We start from the raw sequence: 22,278 nt of genomic DNA on the forward strand, positions 1-22,278 counted from the left end.
TATTGCATATCATCAGATGTTTTGCACATACCCGTTGTGGTCAGATGAGGTTGTGGGGCATGGTGGTGGTGGTAACGGCCTGCCTAGCGTCTGTTTTGCTTTACAGCGTCTTCAGAGGCAGTGTGGCCACACTGCCTCTGAAGACGCTGTAAAGCGAAACGGACGTTAGGCGGGCCGTTACCACCACCACCATGCCCCACAACCTCATCTGACCACAACGGGTATGTGAAAAACATCTGATGATATGCAATAATAACTTTTAGCAAATTGGAAGAGCCGTTACAAATAAAGCTCTTTTTATACCAATGATGCAGTGCCGGACCTTTATATTTACCTGTTGATTGAATATGCAGTGATGAGGTGGGTGCACTGAACACAACAGGTAGGTATATGCAGCAATGAGGTGGGTGCACTGAACACAACAGGTAGGTATATGCAGTGATGAGGTGAGTGCACTGAACACAACAGGTAGGTATATGCAGTGATGAGGTGGGTTCACTGAACACAACAGGTAGGTATATGCAGTGATGAGGTGGGTTCACTGAACACAACAGGTAGGTATATGCAGTGATGAGGAGGGTGCACTGAACACAACAGGTAGGTATATGCAGTAATGAGGTGGGTTCACTGAACACAACAGGTAGGTATATGCAGTGATGAGGTGGGTGCACTGAACACAACAGGTAGGTATATGCAGTGATGAGGTGGGTGCACTGAACACAACAAATAGGTATATGCAGAACTGGGTATTACAATGCGCACCTGTCGCACACACAGGTAGTCACTGAATGTGCTGGGCCTGGCAGTGGCACACACACAGTAGGAATTAGCAAGGCTGTCTATGCAACACAAGTGTCAGTGGGACACACAGAAAAAAAATAGATCACAAGAACAAGATTAGCTCTCAAAAGAGCTGTTGTGGGGTTCTATTTTAGCAATAAGAATCAGCAAGGAGCAAGCTAACAAGCCTACAACAGCCTAACTAATCTTTGCCTATGAGAGAGTCTGATGCAGCTGTCCCTTCTCTAATTAATTCAGGCACACGAGTGAGTGTAATGGCCGGTGGAGCCTGCCTTTTTTACTTTCAAGAAAAGCTTTATTGAAAAGAAAAGAATTACAATGACATTCCAAGAGCTTGTATCAAGTTAAGAACATACGATAGTCATTGATTGTGTACAGAACTGGTTAGGAAGATTAACATAACTTCCCCTAGTGGGTAAAACGTACCAACATTACAGTTTTAACAGGTAGGCCATCAATGTGTATACAGCTTTAATTTTTCAACTAAACAGCCTAAAGTGGGTTGGACCGAGTGTCTGAGTATCAGTATCAGTGAAAGTGAGAGTAAGAGTAAGGGCAGTATCAGAGTTGGGTTTTAAGTGAAAGATGGGTGTCCTTCTAAGGGGGTGTCATTCCTGTATTACCTAGGTTCAGTGTATGCAAATGGCTCCCATATGGCGATGATAGCCAATCTTGCCATATAGATAGGAACAAGTTAGAATTACCTGTGGTGAGAGCCATAATGTGTTCATTAAGGCAAATGTAGTTTATTTTTTGTATGACTTTTTCCCAACACAGGTCAGTTAACAGCCAAGATTGGGCAATATGAGATCTAGCGGCTACTAAGAATTTAGTGAATAAGGTTTTCCTTCCTCTTGGGAGAGATGATGAATGAAGATTAAGAAGGGCATGAGTTGGGGATGGGTGGAGAGGTGAGTTCCAAAGTTCTGTTGATAGCTCATAAACTCGTTCCCATAGGGCTTGTACCTTGGGGCACTTCCACCATACATGTATATGGTCACCTTTGTCTGGGCATCCCCTAAAGCAAGTACTTGGGGATTGTGGTTTGTATTTATTTATTCTAGTGGGTGTTAGATAGGTCCTGTATAAAAGCTTGAGGGAGGTTTCTGTCAGAGAGACATTGCTAGAACAACTAGATGTGCTCTTCCAAATTAATGCCCATTGGCTGTCACTTATTTCTATTCCCAGATCTTTATCCCATTTTGTTTGGTATTTGTTTTTTTCCAGTGTTAAAGGTAGAATGAGACATTTATAGAACAGTGATATAGGCTTCAGTACTTCCCCCTTCTGAGTAAGAGACTTTTCTAGTATGGTCAGAGAAGGTGGAATGCCTTCTCTCCAATTTTGGGTTATATACTGCTGGAGTTGAATAGAGCGAAATACCTCAGAGGGGGGAGGGTTAATTATGGATTGTATGCTACCTGTCCCTTTACTTATTATATCCTGGAAGTGGATGTACTTATTTTCCGTCCACCAATTGTAATATCTGGCGTCTATCCCTGGGATAAAGTCAGGATTTCTAGTTATAGGTGCCAATGGGGAATTTATGGATATCAGCTTGAATTTAAAACGAAGCATATTCCAGAGCTCAAAGGAGTAGGAGATAATTGGGTTGTTTGTGTGTAAGATAGATTTCGGTATTTCTTTGAACCAAATTGCATCTTGTATTCTAAGAGGTGTTATTAAGGCATTTTCTATTTCCCTCCATTGAGAAGAGTGGTTTCTGAATGTTGCACTATAAAGTTGAGAAAGCCTGGCAGCGTGGAAAAATTTTTGAATGTTGGGAACTCCCAGTCCCCCATGTATTTTATGCCTATACATGATTGATGATGCAATACGTGGTTTCTTTCTATTCCAGATGAATCTTGAGATATCTCTCTGTAGGTTATGGAAATACGAGCGAGGGACTTCTATCGGTAATGATCTAAATAAATATAACAATTTGGGTAAAGTTATCATTTTGATTGAGGCGATCCTTCCCATCCAGGAAATTTTTAAGTTCTCCCAGGTTTGGAGTTTGGCTTTTATTGTCTTCAGAAGGGGTAGGTAATTCTGATCATAAAGGAATTTGATGTCATCTGTTATTTGTATTCCTAGATATTTTAATTTTTTATTTTTCCAGACGAAGTGGAAGTTATCTTTAATTTGTTGTTCCAGATTTGTAGGGAAATTCAAAATTAGTGCCTCTGTTTTTTCTTGGTTGCCCAAGAGGCCCGAGGCTAGTCCGAAAGTCTTAAGTGTCTGGATAGCATTGGGTATCGATATGATGGGGTCTGACAGGGTGAGTAATAGGTCATCAGCAAATGCGCTGCATTTATATACATCTGGGCCAATCTGTATACCTTTTATTGAGGGATTTGTTCTGATAGCTTCTAACAAAGTTTCGAAGGCCAGTACGAATAGGGCAGGGGATAGGGGACAGCCTTGTCTTGTTCCCCTTTTAATGAAGAAGGGGTCAGAGAAACAGCCTGAAGTTAGTATAGATGCCGTTGGGTTGGAATATATATTGTTAAGAATACTAATAAAGGGACCTGTAAAGCCGTATTTTTTTAAGACCTCATAAAGAAATTCCCAGTTAAGTGAATCAAAAGCCTTCTCTATGTCAACTGCCAGCAGCAGCATAGGAAGGCTTTTGTGATTTACAAAATGGACGATGTTACAAATTTTCCTTATGTTATCTGTTCCTTGCCTTGTTCTGACAAATCCCACTTGGTCGGAGTTGATTAATAGGGGGAGAAAAGTGTTTAGCCTATCCGCTAGGAGCTTTGTTAAAATTTTATGGTCTAAGTTGATTAATGAAATAGGTCTATAATTTTTACACATTGTGTGATCTCTGCCTTCCTTGGGGATAACAGTTATTGTGGCATTATTTGAACTTTGGGATATTTGTTTACCATCTCTGATTGAAGAAAGGTACGTCAACAGGTGGGGTGTGATTATTGACTGAAAACTCTTGTAGTATTGCCCGTTCAGTCCGTCTGGACCTGGGGCTTTTAAAGGTTTTAAATTATTAATAACTTTTAGGATTTCCTGGAGGGTGAAGGGTGCGTTAATGAGTTCCAGTTGTTGTTGTGTTACCTGTGGGAGATTTATCTGTTTGAGGAAACCCTGTATTGCATCTGGGGTGGAGGATTTATTATTGGCATATAGTTTAGCATAAAAACTTCGGAATAATTCTGCTATCTTTTCGGGATTATGAGTCATTCCTCCTCCAGGGAGTTTAAGGGGGTTAAATTTGTGAGCTCTGGTTTTACTCGCTAAAATTCTGGCTAGCTTCGTGTTGGCTTTATTTGCCAAGTGATATCTGTTGCTTCCCAACCATCTAAATGATCTGGCCACCTCCTCTGATCTAATAGCATCCAGTTGTTCCTTTACTGTATTTATTTGTTTTAAGAGAATGATGGAGCTGTTGGAATGATAGTTTTCCCATAGATGGTGTAATTGGTGTTCCAAGGCCACCTTATTAGCCTCTTTGTCTTTCTTAATGGCCTTGGAGAGGCTGATAAAGTGGCCTCTTATGTAAGCCTTATGTGCATCCCACCAGTTACTGATTGTTGTGTCCTCTGGTTTATTCATTTGAAAATATTCTGTGAGGAGGTTAGAAATCTTTCCCACTAATTGGGGGTTTGAAAGGAAAAATGGTGGTACCCTCCATCTCCGAGAGGTAGTAGAATGGCGGGGTGGGATGAAGGTAGTGCTTATGATTGAGTGGTCTGACAGGTCTGAGTGGATAATTGTTGAGCTTTTAATCTTAATAGTGAGTGTTTTGGAAGTGAATATGTGATCCAATCTAGAAGAGCTATGGTGGGGGTGAGAGAAGAACGAGAATTCTTTTTTTTAGGGTGAGCTTCCCTCCAGGAATCAGTTAAGTTAAATTCTTTGAGCATCCTTATGAATGATTTAGGGGGTTTGGCCCTCTCTGAGTAAGTCCCAGAGGAGTGATGGTCTAAGATGGGGTTTATAACTAGATTCATATCTCCTCCAATGATTATATTGTTTATATCATTATATTTGTGTAGTTCTTCTATAATTTCCTTAAAGAATGCAGCATTTTTGACCGAGGGTGCATATATGTTCACTATTAATATTGGGGTGCCTGCTATATCTCCTTCCAGGAACATATATCTACCCTCTTTGTCCGTTGATTTCCTTTTAAAAGTAAAGGCCAAGCTTTTATGTAATAGGATAGCTACTCCATTTTTTTTAGCTGTGGGGTGGCTTGATAGATAGACCTCGGGGTATGATTTATGTAAAAATTTAGGATAGGATGTCCTAGTAAAATGAGTTTCTTGCAACATGACAATTGCGGGTTTTTTTGTATCATAAAATTTCATGAATTTGGCTCTCTTCATCGGACTGTTTAGTCCTTGTGTGTTATGTGAGAACACTTTCATGTTCAGGTATTCCAAAATGGTGCTGTTGTTATCTTATTATCATAAAGCTTGGTACAGGATATGTTGCCACCATATACAGTGCTCATTCTATTAACCCTTAGATTGTACCTCTCTAGTATAGTAATAGATTTCTTGCCCTTATTTCCCACCTTTCCAGGATGATACTCAGTATATAGTCTTCCTAATTCTCTATCGGTCCCTATAGCGTGTCTTAATGAAACAGTTACAGACAATGTGTACTGACATAAAAGACAGGTTACTTTGCTAGGCATCGCACCGAGGATGAACTTCCCCTTCGTGCTTTAGGGTGCTGTGTTTGGGGAAGAATGGAGCTGCAATTCACGTAACTGGACCTATCATACTAATACATTCTAATGTTGAACTCCTAACCCCGGAGAATGTTTGTGTCAACAAATAGCAACAAGCTTAAATCTCTTAAATGTCATAATATAACGAACAAATAGCCTTAAAGAGCAAAAATCTTAATAATCTTAATAAAAGCGTCCTTCCGATCTAGAATATCAATTGATCATTAATAGACTGAGGTTAGAGGGTCAGGACTAGAGAAAAGGAAGGGGATAACCAGCAATCAATCAGTGTGTTTGAAATACTTGCTGAGTAAAGTTGAACTTAGTCCCATTCCTTATCGGTTGTGGAAGAGATGCAGAGTTTGTGGATTCTTCTCAGCCGTTCTCTTGATCTGAGCGTTGTGCTCTAGGTATCTTGGAGGGAGTCAGGTGTCTCTCTTTTGACCTTTTGTTGTTGGGGTGATTAACTTCTCTCCAATCTCTTGCAACCCTCTTAGCTTTGAGTGAGGAGTCCATCATAGTTTCTTCTGGGACATCTGGGAATCCATTCTCCTTAAGTGCTTTTAAACCTTCCTGGAGCGATCTAATTTGGTACTTCTTGGTGCCCAGTGTAAACTGAAGTACAAAGGGGAATCCCCATCTATAAAGGACTGCTCTTTTCTGTAAAATAGAGGTTATAGGTTTCAAGGATCTGCGCTTTGCCAGGGTTATCGGCGAGAGGTCTGGGAAGATCTGCACCTTATATTCGCCTATCCCGTTCGGGCCCATGTCCCTCGCAGCTTTCATAACAGCTTCTTTTGCTTCGGGGTAGTGCATCTTTAAGATGATATCTCTGGGCCAGTCTGGGTTCTTTAGGGTCCTTTAAGGCTCTGTGGATTCTGTCGAATCTGATCATTTCATCCGACATATCAGGCACTAGGGCTTTAAAAAGCGCTGTCACAAAGGGTCTGAAGTCCGTAATAGACTCTGGCACAGATCTTACCCTGATGTTTTCTCTTCTTCCCCTATTGTCCATATCCTCTAATTTCTCCTCTGTAAATGTTAAACGCTCCTCCTGGTCCTTGTTCCCTTTTTGCAATTCCGTAATTACATCAGACGCTTCATCCATTCTGTACTCCAATCTACTCGTTCTGTCCCCCAGATCCTCAATCTGTGCTGAGAGAGTGGATACTGCTGCTCTTATCTCGCTTTTGAAAGAGACTTTCAAATCCGTAATGAGCTCTGTTATGTCCTTCAGGGAGAAATCCGTGCGGTGGATGGTTTCCGCCTCCTTCCCTGCTTCAGCCTGTTTATCAGCGGCCATCTTGGCTGCACTCGTACCTCGCGGCCTAAAAAAGTCCAGCGCTCTTGCAGAGGAATCCTTAGTTTTGCTCGGTCCTGAAGACATGCGGGAGCAGGGGGGAATCTTCTCCTATCGGTTCGTGCTTCACAAACTTTTCTCGAGTCCGGGGTTCAGGAGTTACAGTGCTATAGGTCTCAGCTGCGATCGGAGCTCACGGAACTAGCTGCTGCATCGCTCCGCGCCGCGCATGCGCCCCCGGAGCCTGCCTTTTATAAGGGGGGGAGTGGCTCCAGGAGAGAGTGTAGCCTGATTGGCTACAATGTGCCTGCTGACTGTGATGTAGAGGGTCAAAGTTGACCCTAATGGTGCACTATGGGGGCGAGCCAAACTTCCGGGAAAGTTCGCCTTACATGGCGAACGCAAACCACCGGAAGTTCGCCTGGAACGTTCGCCAGCGAACCGTTCGGGCCATCTCTAATAGTCTCTCAATGCCAGATGCTGTAAAACATCAGAGGTCCTGTGGGGTTCAGGTAAGGTACAGTGGCATCACTAGGGTGGAATATTTGTGCCCTAGTTAGCAGTGGGCCCTGATCATTCCACAAAACTAAATAGTCCCATGTCTGCAATGTGCATTTTCAGGCAGGAGGTAACATAGATGCTCTGTGCACCTAGGCTGTCTATAATGATAATCTCAGGTGGTGCAGAGTGATGGTGACAAGACTATATACTCTGTAAAGCACTGCAGAAGATGTCAGTGTTATATAAATACCAAATGCTGATAATAAATGTGTGGTGCATCGGCATCAACCAACAGGGACAGGCCTTTTGAATTTCACAGTTTTTCAAGTGCAACATTCTTTGGGTGGTTAGTCTAAATGCTGAACACTCAATGGACTTTGCCATGACTCATGGATAATAATGTGTCCTTCTGTCCTGTTTTTTGTTTTATAGTACATTCCATACATGGTGCTGGAAATATTTGAACAGTATCCTGGAATTCCAGGTCTCTTTCTTGCTTGTGCATACAGTGGGACACTCAGGTGAGGTTTCAGGTTCATCTAGTAATGGGGCAACTTTACTCTGCAGTATCCTCATATAATCCACTAATATATAATGTTTAAAAATACACTGACATGAAAAAATATGATATAATGATGTGTATGTGTAGTACAGCTAAGAAATAAAACATTAGGAGCAGAGACATAAGTCTAATATTGTTTCCAGTACAGGAAGTGTTCAGAAGCTCCAGTTGTTATCTATTTAAAAGAGCCATTGGAATCCACGACTTTCAAAGTCGCAGAGAGCTCTGTCTTCTGAAGCTTATTATCTCAAGTGTCTGGCACTGTATTGTTTTTTTCCTGCAGAGAACAGTTCAAAAGTTCACTGGCCTGCTCTGTAAAATCATTTAGACTGCTCAGTGTTGTGTGAACTGCAAATATTAGAGAATGATGCAATGTTATAAAACAACTATATAACTGAAAATAAAAATATGAGAATATTTTCTTTGCTACTGCTGTGCTAGTAATTGTCTATACTACACAACCATTTTATTATATCATAATTTTTTTTCGCTTCAGTGCCTTTTTAACCTCCTCGCCAGTCTAATTCTCCCCTGCAAGGAGGCAGCACAGCACTTTTTTTTTATAATTTTTTTTTCAAATCATGTAGCGAGCCGAGGGCTCGCTACATGATAGCCTTCGGCGATCAGAGTAAGCAGGAAATCCCGTTCAGAACAGGATTTCCTGCAGGGCTTCCCCGGTCGCCATGGCGACGGGGCGGGATGACGTCACCGACGTCATGGACGTCGGGACGTCACAGGGTATCCCGATCCACCCCTCAGGGCTGCCTGGCACTGATTGGCCAGGCTGCGCAGGGGTTTGGGGCGGGGGGGGCGGCTCGGCGCGGCGGTTAGCGGAGCGGCGGTGATCGAATGTTACAAGCAGCTAGCAAAGTGCTAGCTGCTTGTAACAAAAAAAATTATGCAAATCAGCCAAGCGGGGCCTGAGAAATCCTCCTGCGCAGGTTACCTCGAGCTGAGCTCAGGATAACCGGCAAGGAGGTTAAAGCATGCCATTAAAATCCTCCTTTCCTTCAATTCACTCTGCTCCCATTTGATTTACATATTTTGGTATATAGCTACTACTACAATAGCTACTGCCATAGGTAACCCTTAATTCCTTATCTGGTCTGCTCTGTATTATTGTGTTAACCTCTAACATAACTCCTTCTAACAGATTTTATTGTACACTAAGATATTCTTGAATCCTCTCCACCAAGCTTATATCCAGTTGAAATCAGAAGATATAGTCTGTCTGCAAACACTGTTTATAGATTATTAGTATAAAATCTGTGAAGGGTTATAAAGTGAGTTTTAAATAAACTCCTCCTGATTGCGCCATTGCGCAATGCAAGAGAAGCGTGAATGGAGAGAGGACATTGCTGATTGATGCGGGCCGCCGACAAAAATAGATGAGACATATTGCGGCTTCCACTGCGCCTACTCTGCTAAGTCCCTGACTTTGTGATGTCATTGCGGTGTATCGGCGGGGCGTTCGTAAGTCGGGGACTACCTGTATAAAAAGTGTACATGGGGTATTTCATAGCTCATTTACTGATTTCCGTATGCTTTACCAGGCTATTGAATGATAGTGGCATATTAAGCCTTTTGTTTGAATAAAATATACAGGGATAATTCATTAACATTATTATGCTAACCATAATAATAATACAGTAGTAATATTACAAGCTATATTGATAGTAATGGTGTTTTTATTGCTTCTTTAAACCTGTGCACTTATTTCTCCCCAGCACAGCATCTACAAGCATCAATGCTATGGCTGCAGTAACAGTTGAGGATCTCATTAAGCCATACAAGCCAGGGATTTCTATAAAGAAGTTAATACTCATTTCGAAGATGCTTTGTGAGTATACTATTACTTTATCCAACAAACTAACATACTTTGCAGAACAAACAGATAAGGAAAAAAAAGTAAATGGCTCTCTACATCAGCAGTCTTGTTAGTGTTTTTTCTTAGCTAATTAAAGCTATTGGGGTAAGTAGGCAAAAAGAATAAAAGGGGTGGAGGTGAATGGACAAAAAGTTTTACATGTGTACTGGATCTACAGGGAGTGCAGAATTATAAGGCAAGTTGTATTTTTGAGGAATTATTTTATTATTGAACAACAACCATGTTCTCAATGAACCCAAAAAACTCATTAATATCAAAGTTGAATATTTTTGAAAGTAGTTTTTAGTTTGTTTTTAGTTTTAGCTATTTTAGGGGGATATCTGTGTGTGCAGGTGACTATTACTGTGCATAATTATTAGGCAACTTAACAAAAAACAAATATATACCCATTTCAATTATTTATTTTTAACAGTGAAACCAATATAACATCTCAACATTCACAAATATACATTTCTGACATTCAAAAACAAAACAAAAACAAATCAGTGGCCAATATAGCCATCTTTCTTTGCAAGGACACTCAAAGCGCGCCCAGACTGGTGCTGCTGCTCTCTAAGGCTGCTCCAGACATTACATCTTATTTCTGCTACTTTAAACCTCTTAATGGAAAGACTGGACCGAAATTTCAGTGGATTCTAATGTATCACTTCTCCTGCAACACCTATAACCTTTCAGAACACCTGGATTACTTGGGATGGCAAAGATTTAAGCTGGATTGGATCTTCCTTGGTATCACACACTGCTGGACACTGCACACCTTCCTTGGAATTGACCTGAGACCTTACAGACTTTCTGCCTCTTTGTGCCCGCCGTCTCCCATCCTGTGAGTAACTTTCATCGATTATCTACAGCATCTATGCTCAATAGACTATATTTTTCTACATATATTATATATTATATCTTCAAACTCCTAAACAAAGGACTGTGTTTTCAAATCCATGCTGTCCATCCATACATCTCTGTGTAAGGACAATTCAGTCTATACAGACCCTTTGATCTCTGCAGGATACCAGCCACAGCGGTGAAAGTTCACACCTTGACTTTAAATAGGGCCTTTCTTAGCAGGAGCCCTGAGCTGTCTCTTGTCCATTCTAATGTGTAAACATCATTATTCAGCACAGACACTTCTAGCTGTATACCAACCAAGAAATATATATCCAATTGACAAATCAACAATAATTCTACTTAAGTCTGTTGGAATCTACAGAAAGACAAAGAGAGGATCCAGGGGACGTGGGAAAAGACGTTATTCACTGCAGAACCAAAATAACTCTGTGACAAAATCTACAGAGTACACCCAGCCAACAACCCTAATAGCTCCAGCACAATCCAGCAGAGATGACAGCCACACATCTGGAGACTGTTCCCTCCTGGAGTCCTCAATCTCAGACCTCAGCTCCCAGGGTAGCCCCATCAAGGCTGTCCTCTGCAACGTCAGATCAATAAACAACAAAACAGCAATCATACATGATCTAATAGAGTCTTCTGATCTGGCCTGCCTGACTGAAACCTGGCTTTCTGAACCTGTTGGCCCCACCCTGGAGGCAGCTGTGCCAACAAACTATTCCGTGATATACTGCAACAGGAAAGAACGCAGGGGAGTAGGGGTTGCACTTTGCTTTAGATCAGCTTTGAAAATCAGACCACTTACTGTAGGTCCTACCAACTCGTTTGAATGCTTGGGGGTGCAACTTTCAGCTGAGGAAAACATTAACATATTGCTGATCTACCGCCCACCAGAAAAATACTCAGACTTCCTTGAGGAACTTGTAGACCTCCTATGCAACCTAACACTGGAACACCCCAGATGGATTGTTCTTGGAGATTTCAATACATGGGTGGACGACTCCTCTTCACAATTTGGAAAAGAGCTACCTCGTGCCTTACATGAACTGGGCTTCCTCCAATCAATCAGCTCTGCTACTCACAGGAAAGGTCACACTCTGGACCTTATATTCCATACTGGGCTGTCAATAGCCAATGTGGAAATTAATCCTGTTGCCTGGTCAGAACATCACACTATCCACTTCTCCCTCTCAATACCAGCCGTCAAACACCAGGTCAAGAATCAAATAAAATATCGCCGCTTAAAAGGGCTAACACCTCAACATATCCGAGATAACCTTAGCTTTGATGAATTGACTGACTCCAGCTTGGACCCTGATACTCTGGTGTTTAAATACAACAAATGTGTGTCCTCCACCTTTGAGACCATTGCTCCTCTGCGCACCAAATATCTTACTCCACACCATCATGCACAGTGGTTTGATAACGCTATAAAAGAGCTGAAAAGACAAGGCCGAAAACTTGAGAGGCTGTGGCGCAAATCTCAGTCCCCAGAAGACAAACATGCCTTAATCTTCCACTTGAAGAGCTACCAAAAGGTAATCACGGGAAAAAAATCATCCTTTCTATCACAAGAGATTGCAAATGCAGTTAACAAACCAGCCCAACTGTTCCGCACAGTGGAAAAACTCTGAAACCCAGCATGTCAAAAACTTAATATCGAGTCTTCAAAGGACCTCTGTGACCAATTTGCCCATTTCTTCACAGACAAAGTCTCCGCTATAAGGTCCGCCATCCAACTTACAGCATCTGAGCCTAATATAGCGCCGAAGACCATTAGCAGAGACAACGTAACACCTTGGTCAAACTTCAAAGAAATTGATGAAGAAGTCACATCAAGCATCCTCCTTCACGTCCGCCTAACTACCTGTGACCTGGATCCTGGCCCAACACAGTTCATGTTGAACTGCCCCGACCTGTTCGTACCGGTATTCCTCAAAATTGTTAACTGTTCCTTACAATCAGGGATATTTCCTGCTTTACTGAAGGAAGCAATCATCAGGCCTCTCCTCAAAAAACCCTCCCTGGACCCAGATGCAATGACCAGCTACAGACCTGTCTCTAACCTCCCCTTTCTGGGCAAGCTAATTGAAAAAGCTGTATACCTCCAGCTAGAAGCCAGAATCCTACAAAATAACAGTTATGACCCATTCCAGTCTGGCTTTAGGAAACACCACAGCACTGAAACTGCCCTCATCCAAATATGCAACCACCTGCTCATGGCAAGAGACAGAGGAGAGTGCTCGATCCTCATACTGCTAGACCTTTCTGCAGCCTTTGACACAGTTGACCATGACATCTTGATAAACAGGCTACAGGAATACTGCGGCATTGATGGCATAGTACTTCAGTGGTTCCAATCCTTGTTGAGTGGCAGAACCCACAAAGTGTCTATGGGGCCCTTCCTGTCCACCCCTGTAACACTTAAGTATGGGGTGCCCCAGGGCTCAATCCTCTCTCCCCTGCTTTTCACGATTTACATGCTACCGTTGGGAAAACTAATCCAAAAACATGGCCTGACATGCAGACGACACCCAACTATATCTTTCCTTCAAGCCTGGTGTGACAGACCCAACTCTAACTATAAACGCCTGCTTACGCGAACTACAGCAATGGATGAATGACAACTGGCTGAAACTAAATGCAGACAAAACTGAAGTCCTTCTGATTGGAGGGCAGAGCATGATAACAAAACAACTTAACTTGCAGTCTTCACCACTGGGAATAGGAGGCACGGATCTACGCAGCTCTGATCATGTGCTTAGCCTGGGAGTTCTAATTGATGGGGATTTAAACTTCAGAACTCAAATCTCTGCTGTGGTGAAATCATCCTATTTTCACCTGAAGAACATTGCAAAAATCAAGCACCTCATACCCCCAGAAGATCTGCCAACCTTAGTCCACGCCTTCATCACATCCCGACTGGACTACTGCAATGCTCTCTACACTGGCCTTCCAAAAAAGGCCTTGTACTGCCTACAGCTGATACAGAATACTGCTGCCAGACTGCTAACCAACCAACCCCGTCACTGCCACATAATGCCAGTCCTGCATTCCCTTCACTGGCTACCTATAGAATGGAGGGTCCTATTCAAGATCGGCCTACTGACATTTAAATCCCTGAATAATCTAGGCCCTGGATACATGAAAGATATGTTACAGCTGCGTAGCAATCCCCGCATTCTCAGATCCACAGGTTCTAATAATCTAGTCATACCCAGAGTCCACTTGGAAACTTTTGGTCCCAGAGCCTTCTGTCATGCTGCCCCTACGTTTTGGAACTCCTTACCTCAACAGATCAGGACAGCCCCATCCCTGGACGTGTTTAAATCCAGACTGAAAACCCACCTGTTCAGTCTGGCATTTGCAGAAATATAACTTTTGTTGTGTGAATACTTCATCCTACTAATTACTGAATCTGAGAGAGCCTAAGCGCTTTGAGTCCTATGGGAGAAAAGCGCTATAGAAATGTTATTGTATTGTATTGTATTGTAAAAGCCTGCCATCCATGGATTCTGTCAGTGTTTTGATCTGTTCACCATCAACATTGTGTGCAGCAGCAACCACAGCCTCCCAGACACTGTTCAGAGAGGTGTACTGTTTTCCCTCCTTGTAAATCTCACATTTTATGATGGACCACAGGTTCTCAATGGGGTTCAGATCAGGTGAACAAGGAGGGCATGTCATTAGTTTTTCTTCTTTTATACCCTTTCTTGCCAGCCACGCTGTGGAGTACTTGGACGCGTGTGATGGAGCATTGTCCTGCATGAAAATCATGTTTTTCTTGAAGGATGCAGACTTCTTCCTGTACCACTGCTTGAAGAAGGTGTCTTCCAGAAACTGGCAGTAGGACTGGGAGTTGAGCTTGACTCCATCCTCAACCCGAAAAGGCCCCACAAGCTCATCTTTGATGATACCAGCCCAAACCAGTCCTCCACCTCCACCTTGCTGGCGTCTGAGTCGGACTGGAGCTCTCTGCCCTTTACCAATGTAGCCACGGGCCCATCCATCTGGCCCATCAAGACTCACTCTCATTTCATCAGTCCATAAAACCTTAGAAAAATCAGTCTTGAGATATTTCTTGGCCCAGTCTTGACGTTTCAGCTTGTGTCTTGTTCAGTGGTGGTCGTCTTTCAGCCTTTCTTACCTTGGCCGTGTCTCTGAGTATTGCACACCTTGTGCTTTTGGGCACTCCAGTGATGTTGCAGCTCTGAAATATGGCCAAACTGGTGGCAAGTGGCATCTTGGCAGCTGCATGCTTGACTTTTCTCAGTTCATGGGCAGTTATTTTGCACCTGGATTTTTCCACACGCCTCTTGCGACCCTGTTGACTATTTTGAATGAAACACTTGATTGTTTGATGATCACGCTTCAGAAGCTTTGCAATTTTAAGAGTGCTGCATCCCTCTGCAAGATATCTCACTATTTTTGACTTTTCTGAGCCTGTCAAGTCCTTCTTTTGACCCATTTTGCCAAAGGAAAGGAAGTTGCCTAATAATTATGCACACCTGATATAGGGTGTTGATGTCATTAGACCACACCCCTTCTCATTACAGAGATGCACATCATCTAATATGCTTAATTGGTAGTAGGCTTTCGAGCCTATACAGCTTGGAGTAAGACAACATGCATAAAGAGGATGATGTGGTCAAAATACTCATTTGCCTAATAATTCTGCACTCCCTGTATAAACCCCTTCAGTAGAAGTAATGCTTTTGGAAATACAGCTGACATGTTAATTTAATTTCACATGAAAGTCTGAACTGCTTGCAGTGCAGTTCAGCTTTGCATCGGCTGGCCACCAAGTGCCTTCTTGTTGCCTTTTAACCTCTTGAAAACCACAGTTTTATCCACCCCTCCCCCGCCCCCAGTGACCAGGTGATTTTTTACAATTCAGCACTCAGGCTCGATCTGCCCATGATGCCAAGTGAGGCGACTTCCTCAGGCGGCAGAAGTCTGGGGGCAGCACCAGGCAGAAACCGGAAGTGAAGAAAGTGCCTGGCCAACCTATACTGGGGGCAATTGTACTTGGCCAACCTATACTGGGGGCAACTGCACCTACACTCTACCTAGCTACCAATATTGGGGGCACCTATACCTGGCTACCTACCTATACTGAGGGTGTTTTTTTTGTTGGGGGGGGGGGGGCTTACAGCAGCTATATCGTGCAGTGCAAATTGTTGGGTGGTTTGTGTCATTCCAATTCAGGGGGGGGGGTGTAAAATGAATTTTACTTCCTTTTCTTCCGATTAATGGGGCTTTCTTTTGGTGGTCTCTGATTGCTTCTGTGATTTCTTTTTTTAATTTCATTTAAAATCTCACTTTTTTAAATAAGAAAAGCCATTTTTATTATCCCCCCCCTCCCCCCTTCCCCAATGGCCCTACACTACAAAACATGCACTGCACAATACATAAGTAGGCATATATCTATGATAGGGATTAGATTGTGAGCGTCTCCGTGGGACAGTTAAGTGACAAGGCAATTTACTGTGCAGCGCTGTGTCAGATGGCAGCACTTTATAGATATTACCCCCCCCCCCGTGACGATTGCAGCCTGCCAGCCACGATCGTGGGCTGGCAGGCTGATCACAGAGCTCTGCATTGTTTATTTACAGGCGCTTGTGCAAGGTCCTGTCTAATGTCGCGAGATGGTGCCATATGGCATGACGGAGGAACAGGGGAGCCACTGTGTGGCCGCCATCCTGCGCTAGGGGGTCACAGAGTGGTTAATGCAGCTGAAACAGCAGCATTCAAAACCCCATGCATGCCTGGATTTGACGTTTAGTGCGGTTACCTGGCAACAAAAAAATGCATTATGTTGTGTCTGAGCATGGCTGCAGTCACACTCAGATGTGACTAAATGTGCCTGATGCCCCTCCAGAAGCAATTTATGCCCATGTAGTAATCCATTAATGTTATAGAAAAGTTACAATCCACAAGGGCCACCCGGCCTCGAGAGCCACTATATTAATGGCAAGCTTTACCCATGCAGAATTCAAAAACTGTAGTGTAGTGTGGGTAACACCAGTTGCAGGCTCAAATGGTTGCTGAAGGAAACATGGTGGTTGCTGTAATTTGTGAGAGCTATCCTCGTCACCAATTGTTATGTTCAATAATCACTAATGTCGAATAAACTGGAACTAGGTGTATTTACATGTTACTGTAGTCCTATAAACGTCAAGCCATGTGTTTTTAATCCAGTACACACAGACAGCAGGACCAGAATGAACAAGTCTAGAACAGCATAGATAAAACAGCAGTATATCACAGTGCCAACTACAGGCCAGAAGTATGAACACCACAGTGAGGCTAATGCCATTTGCCAAACCTATACTAGCTGAGGCTTCTGCTACAGAAGAAATACCTTAGGAAATGTCTTTTTAGGGGTGCTACTGATGTAGTAGACTTGAAAAGTATTTTTTATCGGCATTTAAAGTAAAGTATGCACTGAGAACTGTACAGTGTCATTGTTGGGAATCGGAAAAATTACCTTTGGTGATTTTTCATTACACTATGTCCAGCATTAACTTTGTCCTTAAATTAGGGGAAACATTTAATATGGCTCATGGTGGCATAGATTGCCTAATCCATAACCTTGATGCTGCTCATTATCTTTGGGGTCCCTCCTGTTCCCTGTCATCTTTGTATTTGCACTACACAGAGAATTTTATGTGTGCATCAAACCAAGTTAAAACCTGACAAATCTGGTTTTGCAAATTTGGCCCAATTGGTTTCTCACGAGACATTGCTCATGCAAATATGCGTTTGCTTTCACATGCCAAAATATGCAGGGTCTAAAACTAATACCGCAAAGCGGTTACCCTGCAGGGATTAGTTCGTGCTACATTAGCACTATCCAGGAGCGCCACGTGGAGGCTCCCCAGTGCCCCCATACAACCGGGGGGCCGCAGGGCAACCACTTTGCGGTGTTAGTTTTAGACCCTGCATAATTTGGCATGCGAAAGCAAATGCATATTTGCATGAGCAATGTCTCATGATAAGCCAATTAGGCCAAATTTGCAAAGCCAGATTTATCAGGTTTTAACTTGGTTGATGCACACATTTCCCTTGTTGTACCAGCAGTTTCGTATTTCTATCCTTTGGAGCTGGGTGGTGGATGGCTTATTCTAGGAGGTGAGAGCCCTGAAATAGGCTGTTTGCGCCTGTCCTCCCCCCCCCTCTGGAGTGTTGCGTGAGAGCTTCTCCTGAGCCCTACGAGCTTGGGGGGCCCATGCTTCACTCCTTTCCAATGTGTCGCGCCCAGGTCATGCACATGTAGCAGAACGCAATGGACATAAAGGTAAGTGCCGGTTTTTAATTTTGGGAGGTGGGTGCGGGCAGCCCTTCCCAGTGCTGGCCACGCTTGGGGGGTCACCTGCACCCCCCAGCCTCCCCCTCTGGGGTGCCGCTGTGTGGTTTCAGTGCGGTGAGAGGGCCCGGGGCCCCATGGTTGTATGGGGGCATTGGGGAGCCTCCACGTGGCGCTCCTGGATGGTGCTAGTGTAGCATGAACTAATCCCCGCAGTGAAGCCGCTTTGCGGTGTTAGATTTAGACCCTGCATATTTTGGCATGCGAAAGCAAATGCATATTTGCATGAGCAATGTCTCATAATAAGCCAATTAGGGCAAATTTGCAAACTTGGTTGATGCACACATTTCCCTTGTTGTACCATCTTTGTATTTGATTGGATCCATCCGTCGAATATCCATCTGGAAGTTTCCCTCAGCAGTAATGAGCCATTTAGAGCGTACACACTTGAGTACCAAACCACATGTGCACAGAAAAAGAAAGAGCTCATCCACGCAACGTGCACATGCACAGTTCAGAATCACTTGCTGCTTTTCGGTGGAACTTTTGGAAGACTGGGGACAGAAGCGGATCAGAAACAGAAGGGACACCAAAGACAATGAGCAGCATCACTTTCCACTTCAGGGGTGCTTTAGGGAAATGCACAAAGCTGTATTTTGAAGGAGTTGCATCTTCCCCATGATGTTTACCAAGCCACATAAAATAACTCCTTCTCAACACAGTATATGTTTGACCCCTTTTTAAAGGGAACCTGAGGTGAGACGGATATGGAGGTTGACATCTCTATTTCTTTTTAAAGGGGAAAAAAAGCACATTGCCTGACCATCCTGCTCATCCTCTGCTTGTAATACTTTAAGCCATAAACCCTGAACAAGCATGCAGATCAGATGTCAAAGACAAATCTGACAGATTAGCTGCATGTTTCAGGTGTGTGATTTAGGCCCTACTGATCAGAAAGATCAGCAGGACTGCCAGGCAACTCTGGTATTGTTTAAAAAAAAATGGCAGCTCCCATACGTCTTTCACACTTCGGGTTCCTTTTAAAATAGCAACATGTTTCTCAGACATATGGTGGCCTTCCTGTGCCATTTTGGTTGCTGAAATTTCCCTCCGGGAACCTGAACACACCACCATATTTTTTTCCCTGTTGACTGCAAGGCCTCTTTCACACAGGAGGCTGAAGGCGGTGAATTGCTCCCGTGTACCGGCTGGGTAAATGCTAGCAATTGGAAGGCACATCGGAGAGGCAGCCCCCCCATGCAGTCACATCTGATCATGGGTAACACTACTACCATGGCCGGTTTAAGCAACAATGGGGCCCCAGGGCAAAATAAACCTGGGCCCCCCCACCCCAACAGATACCCCGGAGTAAAAATCAACATTAAGGGACCTTTTTTGCAGCTGGTATAGTCAGGGTTTGAAGCCCCAATCGGTCGGAGCTTCACATTCTGGATACCCCATCCTGCATGGGGGACAAGGGGTTAAAAAGTTTCAGGAGGGAGGACCCCACAATTTAAAAAAAAAAAATCCCACACTCTAAACATAAAAAAAATAAAAAAATTGGGAAAATAGGAAAAAAAATGCCAGGGATCTTCATACAGCCATATTGCGGCTGTATAGCGATCCCTGGCCAAAGCGCTGCAGCTGCATATGGACCCCCTGGAAACCCCATCAGGAAATGTATTGCTCTTTTTTGATACATGTAAAATTACACTACCGTTAGGTACTAAAAGTGACAGTTACCGCATTTAAAAGTATACTTTTTTCCTTCGAAACTTTAAAATCGATTTTCTCAAAAACTATAAGGTCTTTTTGAAAAATTGTTTTTCCTCTTATTCCCAATGATCTCCTTAACATATCCTGCAAATTTAGGGTTTCTAGCATTTAAGGTGGATTTGCTTTTTAAAAAAGTCGGCAGGTTTTTTTTTTTTTTTTTTTCCTTTGAAACTTTAAAATCGTTTTTCTCAAAAACTATAAGGTCGATTTGCAAAATTTGTTTTTCCTCTTGTAGCCACTGGCGGCCCCTACAAGCTCTGGGGCCCTGGGGCAGCTGCCCCCTTTGCCTCTATGGTAGCACCGGCCCTGACTACTACGTGTCAAATGCAACCAAAAGGTGCTAATGGCTTAACTGCCCAACACGCATGCAGTTTAGCCTCCCATGTGAAAGAGGCCTAATGGTGTTCAGACTTAGTGGCCCCTATTCAATTCACATCTTATTAATAAAATGCCTTTAAGCCACCAGTAAGAAAGAAAATACTCAGGATAATTTTGACAGTACCTTTTCGCTTACCTTTTCAATCGCAGAGTGCTGAAAATGTTTTTTTAAAATGAAAATGAAAAATGATCTCCTAGGAGAAAACTTAGAAGAAAAAGTGAATTGAATAAGGGCCAATAACTTCTGAACCCTAAAGATTTTGACTACTAACACTGAACTGAACTGCAGTTGAGCCTAATAGAGGTATAATCGTGCTCACTCATCCTCAGTGACCACAGAAGTACCGTAAATCTGCTGTGCAGATTGAGCTCACAGGGGAAACACCACTGCTGCAGACAGGAAGCTTCTCAGTGCACAATTAACCTGCACCAGTAGTATAATAATTGCTTATAAGCCCTGGGAGTCTTTCACAATAACAGGTTTACATGGGCTTTATGTATCCAGCCCCCCCCCCCCTTTTTTTGTTAAGGATTGAAAGAAAGCACGTAAACTCTATTGCTTATTCCTAGAATGAATAACAGGATGACCATTTTGACAAGATGCTTGGGGATGCTACATTTTATTGCTTCACTTACTCACAAAACTTTACAATATCTTATTAAGTAACCCTATAAATGACATAAATGCCCCTCCCTACTTAACCAATAGCATTGGTGTTGATGCCTTCTACTGTTATAGAGAAAATAACATTTTCACATTTCATTTTTTATAGAGAAAATGGAGCAGGAAGTTTATTTATAATCATAAGAGTGCTTAGTCAGACAGTAATTATAGGAAAGGAAGCATCATCCGATTCTGAATTCTCGTCATGATGCGTCCTGGGAAAGTCAGACACTTTCTCAGGCTATACACGTTTCTACATAAATAAAAGGGAGTGGCGAGAATATCCAGCACGTTGATATTGGTTGGAGAGATTAAGGATTGCGTGATGATGGCTGCACTGTCTCTACAATCATTCTGGTATCATGTTTGATGAGGAAGTCATGTCTCTGGACTTCTTTGTATAACAAAATATTTTTGTAGTAATTGTGTAGAATACCAGGGTCAGAATATCAGGGGTTACACTATGGACCTGATCCAATTCACTTTTTCTCCTGTGTTTTCTCCCAGGAGATAATTTTTCATCTTATTTTAGAAATAACTTTTCATCACTTTGCAGTTGAAAAAGTACCAAAAAGTAAGTGATAAAGTAGTATCAAAATTATTTTGAGTATTTTCTTGCTTTGCTTGGTGGTTTAAACCCCCTGGCATTCAATTTCTGCTGGATTTCGGTGCAAAAAGTGGTTCAATTAAATTACATGAAACTTTTGCCTGTAACTTACCAAAATGTGTCAAGCAAGGGTTTATGTGTACAATAAAAGTATGAATAGGAGTACAATAAAAGTTTTCAACACAAAATCATGTCAAAAATAAAATGTAATTTTCCCTGTCTGTCAAGCCGCAATTTCCAAACTCTTCATCTTATTGGGAGAAAAAGTGCAGTTTTTGCATGCGCTTTTTCGCATTAAATTTCACGTTCGTGTGCAAAGTTTTCCTTGCAGGTTTTCAGAGCATGGAAAAATTTGCATATGAACGTAAATTTTTATGCTAAAAAGGGGAACCCTGCCTTAGAATTGCTGGAGGAGCTTGACTGGTCCATACCGTTTTCATCTATTTTCCCTGGATGAGTCAGGCTCGTCCATATTGCTGGGGAGGTTAACAGGCATTTTATTGACAAGGATGTGAAAATATCAGCTAGGAAAAAACTCAGGAGAAAAAGCAAACTGCATATGGGAACAGATGTTGTTTCTGCTCTTTTCGAACCAACACACAAACATTCCACCTTGATGCACCTTGCTGGCCAATGGCGTAACTACAAATCATGGGCCCATCTAGCAAGACTTTGATGGGGCCCCCCAATGTTCCCTTGCCTCCCCTTGGTGCCTTCCACGGCCTTGGGGCCCATCTCACAAGGGTCATAAAACAAGTGTGGCCATCATGATCTTCACACCCATAACAAGTGTAGCCACACAAAATCCTTATCTGAAGTATAGTTCCCCGTTTCGGGAGAAGGGAAGGTTAGCTGTGTTCCCAACCAGTTACGCCTCTGTTTCCAGCAGCAAAGATACCGCCATCTCTGAAAAATGTAAGAATGTAAATCAGGATTAGGAAAGA

At 42.8% G+C, this 22,278-nt stretch overlaps 1 protein-coding gene across 2 annotated transcripts in view; it reads left to right on the forward strand.

Moving 5' to 3' along the window:
- The window catches only part of SLC5A5 (solute carrier family 5 member 5), a 305,199-nt gene that overhangs the window by 208,864 nt on the left and 74,057 nt on the right, over positions 1 to 22,278 (forward strand). For both annotated transcript variants that reach the window (XM_068234114.1, XM_068234113.1), the window contains exons 9-10: positions 7,737 to 7,825; positions 9,594 to 9,706. In XM_068234114.1, coding sequence (XP_068090215.1) covers positions 7,737 to 7,825; positions 9,594 to 9,706 — 202 coding nt within the window. The remainder of the gene's footprint in view (positions 1 to 7,736; positions 7,826 to 9,593; positions 9,707 to 22,278) is intronic.

The sequence above is a fragment of the Hyperolius riggenbachi genome, chromosome 1 (assembly GCF_040937935.1).
Source record: "Hyperolius riggenbachi isolate aHypRig1 chromosome 1, aHypRig1.pri, whole genome shotgun sequence".
Lineage (NCBI taxonomy): Eukaryota > Metazoa > Chordata > Amphibia > Anura > Hyperoliidae > Hyperolius > Hyperolius riggenbachi.